The 9,798-nt window shown below is 42.2% G+C and overlaps 1 protein-coding gene across 4 annotated transcripts in view; it reads left to right on the top strand.

Moving 5' to 3' along the window:
* Positions 1 to 3,596: 3,596 nt before the first annotated feature.
* arrdc3b (arrestin domain containing 3b) overlaps positions 3,597 to 9,798 on the top strand; it is a 6,945-nt gene continuing 743 nt past the window's right edge. Inside the window, exons 1-7 of one of the 4 annotated variants that reach the window (XM_034546710.1) lie at positions 3,597 to 4,195; positions 6,428 to 6,509; positions 7,187 to 7,334; positions 7,990 to 8,164; positions 8,283 to 8,539; positions 9,069 to 9,222; positions 9,301 to 9,455. In XM_034546710.1, coding sequence (XP_034402601.1) covers positions 3,916 to 4,195; positions 6,428 to 6,509; positions 7,187 to 7,334; positions 7,990 to 8,164; positions 8,283 to 8,539; positions 9,069 to 9,222; positions 9,301 to 9,455 — 1,251 coding nt within the window. In that variant the 5' untranslated portion in view covers positions 3,597 to 3,915. The remainder of the gene's footprint in view (positions 4,196 to 6,427; positions 6,510 to 7,186; positions 7,335 to 7,989; positions 8,165 to 8,282; positions 8,540 to 9,068; positions 9,223 to 9,300; positions 9,456 to 9,798) is intronic. The other 3 variants (XM_034546709.1, XM_034546708.1, XM_034546711.1) reach the window with 3 other exon arrangements.

Below are 9,798 nucleotides of genomic sequence, written 5' to 3' on the forward strand. Positions count from 1 at the left end.
TGAATACTTCCTCCATCGCTGTCTTTACGATGGACATTTACTCATCACAACAAATATTTATACTTTTAAAATTCATAGAAACAAAAAAAAAACACGTCTGAAACTGAAGTTCTTCTGTATTCAGTATTATGGAAATTAATTCAGTTCATAAAGATAAACAGCCAAATAATAATTGTGCGGTTTCTTGATTTCTTTGTTTGATCATTTTTAAATCGTACATAAAACTATGTATAATATAAAGTTCATATTCTTTGTTTTTTCCAGGAAATATCTCGAATGTAAAAAAAACTATTTAGTTTTTGTTTCATTTTATTTGACCTTGAACATATTTTCTCTAACTTTTTTTGTCTGACTGTTCAGAGTTCGTGGGCGTTTATGATATCTGGAGTATTTCTGTAAACTGTCCCTTTGTGTGTGTGTGTGTGTGTGTGTGTGTGCATGACTGAACATAAACTATATGCAAAGTGCATTTATGGCTCTAACACGAGGAAGTTATAGACATGTTTGCTGCATCGATTCCTCTGGGCGTGTCTCCTGTTGCATTGTGGGTATCTGCTGCTGAGTCTGACTACTGTGTCCTGTTTGTCTGAGAAAATATATTTCTACACAGATCCACGTGGCTCTTTGTTTGACTTGATCATATAAAAGTGTTAAGTGAAGTATGTTTTCAGTGGTAGAAACTATAAGAAAGTAAATACAGTAAAACAATATATTGTCCTGCGTACCGGAACCAAACATCCCTCACTTTAGGGTCCACAAACTGCAAATATCAGACTATAAATGGTATTATAAAGTATATATTTGATATGCATTAATACTATCAAATTAATAGATGTAGCCAATTTAAATATGTATTTGTCTTACTTCTATTTGTTATGACAAGTACAGTATTTTTCTGACAGTCCTGGGATTATTACTGTAAAAATAACTTCCATTGTTACTGCTACTGTGAAATATACTCCCCTGCACAAGTGTTCCTCTAATTCAAAAGATATATGGAAAATGGAGGGAGGGTTATAGATCAGGTTGTTTTGGTTTCAATTAATTTCAGCAAACATCCCATTATGATTCAATGCAAAATAACACGTATCACTACTTTCCAGTTAAATATTTAACATTTATTCCAACACTGACATCTTATTCATACAATTCAGTATATTATTATATATATATATTATTATATATGTATTAATATATAATATATATTTGTATATGTATTGGATATATATATATATATTTATTAATACTATATATATATTTAATATATTATATATATTATATTATATATGTATTAATATATAATATATATTTATATATGTATTGATATATATATATATATGTATTAATAATATATAATATATAATATAATATATATATATATATAATATATATATATATATATATATATATATATATATACATATATATATCCTATATTCATATATAAACATAATAATAAACCCAGAGACCAGAGAGTGGTCCTCAGATCCTCCAACCCGAGTCATCGCTCCCGTTGAGCCGCCCCAGAGGCTCACTGGTCCCGCGAGCAGGACCTCAAATAGTCGGTGAATCTTTTCACATCTTTGGATGCTTAAACAACTTAACTTCTCTCCTGAAAACATCACATTTACAAAACGTCAACTTCCCGTTGTGAGTTTCCTCCTCCGCCATTGTTCCCCTGTCTGCTGGTGCGAAATGCATTGTGGGATATGCACCCCGAGAAGCGGACTTTTTTTTAATTGGAACCTGATGACGTTTCACGAGTCCACGAGAACGCGAGTACAGACCATAATGCACATTGAGAAACGGACGATGACTTTAGTTCCCGATGGACGTCAAAGAAACCGGAAGTCACGCGTAATTCCTCCGATTTAATTCACTCTTAATTGTGTGTAATCATTTTTATTTCTTCTTTTATTTACATGATTATTTTTCTGCTTTTTTTTTTCATTGTCTTTAAAAAAAATCATGTTAGTTTTTATTTATTTAAGTTGTTTTTTTTTTACCTATTTCTCTTAGTTTTCTACTGCTTCAGGTGCAACACACTAAACAGAGTAAAGTGCATTCACTCCTTTAAGTACACTTGAGATACCTCCTCGTTACTTTAAGTGTATCCTGCAGTACTACTTCTACTTTTATGCCACTAAAAACTATAATTACTTTTTATAGATTCTCATCTCCGACCAGCAGAGGGACTCGTGTGCTTTGATTATTTACAGATCAGCTCAAAATATTAATATTCTAATATTTGTCATGTTTGTGCTGGAGGACACATTTACAATGAGGTCAGAGGTCACCGTCCTGATGGAGTAATGAGGTGCAGAACAGTCGGCTGGTGCAACTATCGGTTGATCAATCGATTGAAAAGTATTTCGATCTCCGATTAAACGTTTTTTTTTTAAGCTAAAGTTGCAGATTAAAGCTTCTCAAATGTGATGATTTAACTCTTTTCTTTGTCGTGTTGGATTGTAAACTGAATATGTTGTTGTTGTTGTTGTTGTTGTTGTTATAGAAGGTGAATGGATTCATAAATGAGGGAGTCATCGACACCCAGAGGATCCTTCATGTTCCTGCAACATGTCCTTTTAAATTTAAGGACACGTTACATTAATAATCACTTGGTTAAAGTTGGGTTTGTAAAAATACTATGCATATATATTTGATCAAATGTTAATATAAATCTCATCATCATCCCAGTGCTCCCAGTGCTCCCTCCACCAGTGTGTGGTTAGCTACCAGTTCGACGTACGTCATGTAAAGTACCTCCATATTGTATTTGAGTTCAGTCTTTGAGTAAATGTACTTTTGATACTTTGTGTCATTGTATCATTTAGTATTTGTATTTTCCTTTGTTTTACAGTAACGGTTGAATATAGTACATTTACTCAAGTACACTTAAAGTACTTATTTCATACTTCACTACTTTAATATGAATTCCCTCTCCGAGTGGAGGAGAAGTGTAGTAGTACACAATGGAAATGCTCAAGTACCTTAAACCTGTACGTGAGTAAATGTACTTTGTTACTTTACACCGTTTGTGCCAAATTACATCCATTCAGGATATAGTTATGATTTTTTTTTAAAAATGTATTTGTCAGGACTTTACTTGTGTACTATTTTCCTTGGCAGCATTCTTTTTACAAATATAACCAAGTTTATACAAAGTGAAGTTTTAGTATACTTTATTATTTCCCTCTGAGAGTGGAGTCGAGGTATAAAATGGAAATACTATAAATGTAATAAATGTACTTAGTTACTTTATGTCATTGTATCACTTGTAGTTTTTTCCTTTGTTTTACAGTAACTGTAACATGTACCACAGTCAGGGTACTTATTTTATACTACTACTTAATACTTCACTATACTTAGAGTACTTCCATCTGAGAGCGGAGTTAAGTGTAAAATGGAAAAACTCTCAACTTAAGTTACTTTCCACCGTTTGTGCCAACTTAGATCCAGTAAATATTGTTAATCTATTTCCTTTTGATAAGAACTGTGAGCGCAGACATTTCCTAGTATTTGTACAACAGGCTGTACTGCAGCGCGCGCGTGTGTGTGTGTGTGCGTGCGCGTGCGTGTGCGCACATGCTCAGTGGAGGTTATTTTTTGCGCACAGAGGCTTTAAGAGCGGGGCGGCTGGAGGCGGACGGCAGCAGAGACCGGAGACACCGGGGAGGAGACCTGGAGCGGCCCGTCAGCTGCGCGTCTCAACCCGGATGAACCGACACCGACACCCCGGCCGCGGAGGACCCGGCTCTGCGATGGGCGCCCGCAGATAGGCGCGTGTACCCCGCGCCACGCGGCTCTGCACGCACAACTTCTCCTCCATAGACGCTTTATTATTATTAATAATAATATAAGTGTTTCGTTATTATTATTATTATTATTATTAATATAATTGGGTCGTTGCTCGTCATGGTGCTGGGCAAAGTGAGGGCCCTGGCCGTCTACTTCGACAGCCTGAACGAGAACAACCTGCCGGCGTTCTCCGGCGGAGACCCGGTGTCCGGGCGCGTGGTGGTGGAGGTGACCGGGGACGTGCGCGTGAGGAGCCTGCACATGACCGCGAGAGGAGTCGCCAAGGTGCGGTGGACCGAGTCGAGGAACGCCGGGGCCAACACGGCGTACACCCAGAACTACACGGAGGAGGTGGAGTACCTGCACCAGCGCGACACCTTGATAGGAGACGAGCGAGGTAAGTCCGGGCTTGTTTACACCAACAGCTTGTTTACACCAACAGCTTGTTTACACCAACAGCTGATCCACGACAACTTTTTCGCTGGTTCCTCCTGGTGTATAAAAAAAAAAGTACTACAAAAAAAACTTTATTAATACAGAAAGACGAAACAAACAAAAAACCGTCTGAAAACTTCCAAACCGGTTTGGTGCTGATGCAACAGCTGATGCTTCAAAACCAGATTCACGCGCACGAAGCGATGCTCGTGAGTTTTTTTTTTTTTTTTTAAATAAGAGGCTTGTTGTGGCTTCGAGTCTCTGTTTGCTGCAGGGAGGGAGAAAAAAAAAAAAAGAAAGAAAGTTGAGAAACGCTACAACAACAACAACAACAACAAAAAACTGTTTGTTTTCGTCAATATTTCATGTTTCGTGGTTCGTCCCCTCGAAGTGAAAAAGAGATGGACGTGTTTTTACTGATGACGTCCTGAAGCGAGGCTCCAGCAGCCAACTCCCTTTGTTAGAAGCGGTTCAAACCTGTTCAGAAACTGCCAGAGAGGGAGGGAGGGAGGGAGGAGGGGAAGAGGGAGGAGACGAGGAGGGGAGGAGGGAGGAGGGGAGGAGACAAGGAGATGAGGAGGACCCTGCTGACTACTATCTCTGTGGGTAGAATCATATCAGCTGCTGGTTAAAGCTCCCTCCTCCACCTGTTGTCTTCTGTTTGTTTTTACTTGTAAAACACGATGCAAACGAGGACAGTTTGCTCTAAATGAGAACCCCCCCCCCCCCCCCCCCCTCCCCCCCCCCCTCCTCCCAGTGTTCCCAGTGGAAACCAGTGGGAACCAATACACGAGGGATCAGACCGTCGGCTCCGTTTTGTTTTGTTCTAAACGTGAGAATGTTTAAAGGATCGAGAAGAAGAACACGGAGGACTTTTTATTTATCTACTTCCTGTCCGGGTTTATGTGGGGGTGGGGTCAAAGGTCAAGAAGGAGTGAAGCATGACATCAACTTTCAGGGGGGATGAATTCAATGACTCCGAGGAAACGATGAACATTCCTGAGCTCCTGAACGCGTCACGTGGTCTTCCTCAGATATAGAAACGTATAAAACGTCGTCATAGAGATAAGTTTAATCTGTAATTATGGTTTCAAGGTTATTTTTATATATATATTTATATGTTTCTTTATTGAACTTGGCTTGTCTTAAAGATGCTCATTTTAATATCACACCGGACAAAGAAACGGGTTTTTCCTGCCCGCAAGTTTGATCATCCATCCCATAATAACCACGACGAGTAAACTCCATCGGCCGAGGAGGATCGTGAGAGTAAATTGTTTCTTTATGTTTTGTATCAACGTGTAAATGTTCATAAATGTTTTGAAGAATAAAAAAGACGTGAATGTAAAAGACGTTTTTTCTGCTCTCGTCATTTATTCCAACAGAGCTTCAGCTCGACCTGTTAGTCCACTGCTCCTTCCTCCTCCTCCTCCTCTACCTCCTTCCTCCTCTTCCTCCTCCTCCTCCTCCTCCTCCTCCTCCTCCTCCTCCTCCTCCTCTTCTTCCTCTCCTGCAACACACCACATGGCTGTACTTATGTGGGCAGGGGCTTGTCGCGGCCGAGCCAATCAGAGCCCGGCCTCTAATTCGTGTCTCGCTCTCCTCCAATGAGGAGCCGAGCTGTGATGCAGGAGCCGGAGATTCCAGCTGAAGGAAGCTGCTGAGTCTGGTTCATACCGGTCTGGTCCTGCTGTGTGTGTGTGTGTGTGTGTGTGTGTGTGTGTGTGTGTGTGTGTGTGTATATATGTATGTGTATGTATATATATATATATATATATATATATATATATATATATATATATATATATATATATTTGTGTGTGTCTGTGCAACACACACCACACATGCAAGCAAGCTGTTGATGACAGCTCTCAGACAGACAGACAGACAGACAGACACACAGACAGACAGGAAGCTGGCGTTCAGGTTGAATCCGGATGTTTAACCAACAACAGAAATGAGGAAGCTGCAGACGTCGACTTCTTTCTCTTCTTCACGTCTTTCATGTTGAAATACTTTCAAGTTGTAAACAGACTTTTAACCCGATCACATTTACAAACAAATGATTATGAATTAAAATGAGTACTTTTCCTTGTCAGAGTATTTTCTGGGTGTGGTGTCAGTCCTCTGACTGTAACCGACTTGGTTACCGTGGTTACATTGTGACTGAAGCCTCCTGATGGTTCTCTTCCAGAAGACGGCGGTCCGGAGGACGGCGTCTCCGTGCTGCACGCCGGAGTGCACGAGTTCGCCTTCACCTTCAACCTGCCTCAGATGTGAGTACTTTCACATCAAGTACAGCGTGGAGTTCATGAGCACTTTATACTTCTGCTCCACTTCTTCTCCTTTATCTCCTTCTTTGTCTTATCCTACATCTTCGTCTCCTTCTCCTTCTTCATTTCGTCCACTTTTTCTCGTCTTCTTCTCTTCTCTTCATTTTCTCCTTCTCCTTCTTCGTCTTCTTCTTCACCTCCTTCATTCCGTCCACTTTTTCTCTTCTTCTTCTTCTTCTTCACCTTCTTCTTCTTCTCCTTCTCCTTCGTCTTTTCTTCACCTTCTTCTTCTTCTCCTTCGTCTTTTCTTCACCTTCTTCTTCTTCTTCTTCGTCTCCTTTCTCTTCTTCTCCTCCTTCATTTCGTCCACTTTTTCTCTTCTTCTCGTCCACTTTTTCTCTTCTTCTTCTCCTTCTTCTTCTTCTCATTCATCTTCTCCTTCTACTTCCTATCGTCCACTTTTCCTCCTCCTCCTCCTCCTCACCTCCCGACCCCTTCAGCTGTAACCGGTGACCCTCCAGAGGGGCCCGACCCCTCAGGTTGGGACCCCTCTGGACTAAACTATCTGTCCAGGAAACGTTTCCCTGCACAATGAGTACTTCCTCCTGCTGATACTTGAAGCACCTTTAGCCTGGAGGTACTTGTGCTGGCTCTTGAACAGTGGCCTCCTCTCCGCTCAGGGCCCTGGCCACGTCCTTCGAGGGGAAGCACGGCAGCGTGAGGTACTGGGTGAAGGCCGAGCTGCTGCGTCCGTGGCTGCTGCCGGTCAAAGTGAAGAAGGAGTTCATCGTGTTCGAGCACATCGACATCAACACGCCGCTGCTGCTGGTACGAGACGCTCCTCCTTCTGGGAACGTTAGCTTAGCATGAAGCTGTCCTGGCTAAGCTATCACAAAATATGATATTATTATTATTATTATTATTATTATTAAAAGGAGTCCAACCGACGTCACGCACACATATACAGATATATGACAAATATAGTAACACCATTTATTTAATAATGTGTGTGTGTAGGCTGTAAAAGAAATACAGGTTTTAAAATGGGTGGTTCTTAGGTGAAACCCTTGGGTTGTAAAACGGTTCTCAAAAGAACCCCCTGCGAGGGTTCTAGATGAAAGCCCTCTAGGTGGAACCCCCAGGGTTTTTTGTTAGCCCCCTTAGGAGGTGAAAAGGTTCAAGATGGAACCTCCATAGGGGGTGCTGGGTTGAACCTTTCACACATGGTTCTAGGTGTAACTCTTTAAAAAAAGTTCATTCCAGGAACCAAAAAGGGTTCTCCCATGAGGAGGAGCCGAAGAACCCCAATGGTTCTAGATAGCAGCGTTACCTCTTGAAGATATTACACGTTAATTGCTCATTTTAGAGACGTTGATAGACACATTCTGTCGCTTCAGACAGAGCTAGGCTAGCTGATTCTCCCAGTTCCCAGTCTTTATGCTAAGCTAAGCTAACCAGCTGTAGCTTCATGTTGTACGAACAGATCCGAGTGTGGTATCGATCTTCTCGTCTAACTCTCGGCTACAAAGCCAACACGGGTGATGCTGTGCTTCAGGCCCCTCAGGCCGGTTCGAAGGAGAAGACGCTGTGCTGCTGGTTCTGTGCTTCGGGCCCGATCTCCCTCAGCGCCAAGATCGAGCGTAAGGGCTACACACCAGGTGAGCTGCCTCCTCCTCCTCACTCCTCCAGCTCTTCCTTTTTTTTCACTCTCGAGATTTCACTTATTTCACTTCTCTCTCAGTCCGACAGACTGATTTCTTCTCCCTTCTCTCCAAGGCGAGTCGATCCAAATATTTGCTGAGGTGGAGAACTGCTCGTCCAGGGTCGTGGTGCCCAAGGCCGCCCTGTACCAGACCCAGACCTTCTATGCCAAAGGCAAGGGTAAACAGATCCAGCAGCTGGTGTCCAACCTGAAAGGAGACCCTCTGTTGCAGGGCAAGAGCCAAAGCTGGGGGGGCAAGCTGCTCAAGATCCCCCCGGTGTCCCCCTCCATCCTGGACTGCCCCATCATCAGAGTGGAGTACGCCCTCGTGGTGAGTCCAGGTTTCTGTGCAGACTCAGAGCCAGTATGTGTAGAGTCTGACCCGGGACTCAGATCCGCAGTAAAAGTACTACAATTACAAGGTACAAGTACAATTTGTGCATTCAAGGTGACGCTTGAGGAGGTATTCAAGGATTATTGTTTTAAAATTAAGAGTATCACAATAAAAAAGGCTCGGTTACAAGAAAAAGTTGTACATTTAAAATGATGCTTGAGTTTCAGAAGTAATATTGAATAAAAAGTATCACAATAAACAAAAAGGACATAATTATTATTATAATATCTAAAGATTCAAAATGTTCAAAATGTACTATGGTGTAATATTTCATACTTAAAATTAAAAGACCACAGTAAACACTAATAAGGTTATGGATATGGACATATGGAGGACGGGTGATGGAGCAAGGTGTTCTGGTCTCAGGTGTGGCAGGTAGTGCTGTGCTTCAACATGCTTGGTCCCATCAGGATCTGATAGGAACCGGTCCAACCGGCTCCCTCTCAGGCTCTCCGTCTCCCTGCAGGTGTACGTGGACGTCCCCGGAGGGTTGAACCTGTCGCTCTCGCTGCCGCTGGTGATCGGCACCATCCCGCTGCACGCCTGCTCCACCCGCACCTCCAGCATCAGCAGCAGCTGCAGCGCGCTGAGCTGGCTGGGTCTGCCCGAGAGGCCCGAAGGTACGACCGGGGAGCGCAAACACGGGCGGGTTCGGCCGCTTGCTGGGAGGCTCTCTAACGCTCGTCTGTTTGTTGCAGCGCCGCCCAGCTACAGCGATCTGGCCATATCGGAGGCTCGCAGGCGGGAGTGTCTGCTCGGCTGTGATGGGTCCGACGGGTTGGGAGAGGACCCGAGCTCCCTGCTGACCTACATCACAGAGTTCAGATATCTGCCCCCCCCACTCTACTCCGAGGTATTTATTAGGCACACTCATAAATTATTCCTTCAACAGAGCAAGGCAGCTGTCAAACAAAGTATCCATTTAGGATGCTGCAACATGTTATAAAATATACAAAGTATCCAGTTAAGATAATCAAACATGTTATAAAATATACAAAGTATGTTATAAAATATACAAAGTATCCATTTAGGATGCTGCAACATGTTATAAAATATACAAAGTATCCATTTAGGATGCTGCAACATGTTATACAATATACAAAGTATCCAGTTAAGATAATCAAACATGTTATAAAATATACAAAGTATCTATTTAGGATGCTGCAACATGTTATACAATATACAAAGTATCCAGT

Source organism: Cyclopterus lumpus, chromosome 12 (assembly GCF_009769545.1).
Source record: "Cyclopterus lumpus isolate fCycLum1 chromosome 12, fCycLum1.pri, whole genome shotgun sequence".
NCBI lineage: Eukaryota > Metazoa > Chordata > Actinopteri > Perciformes > Cyclopteridae > Cyclopterus > Cyclopterus lumpus.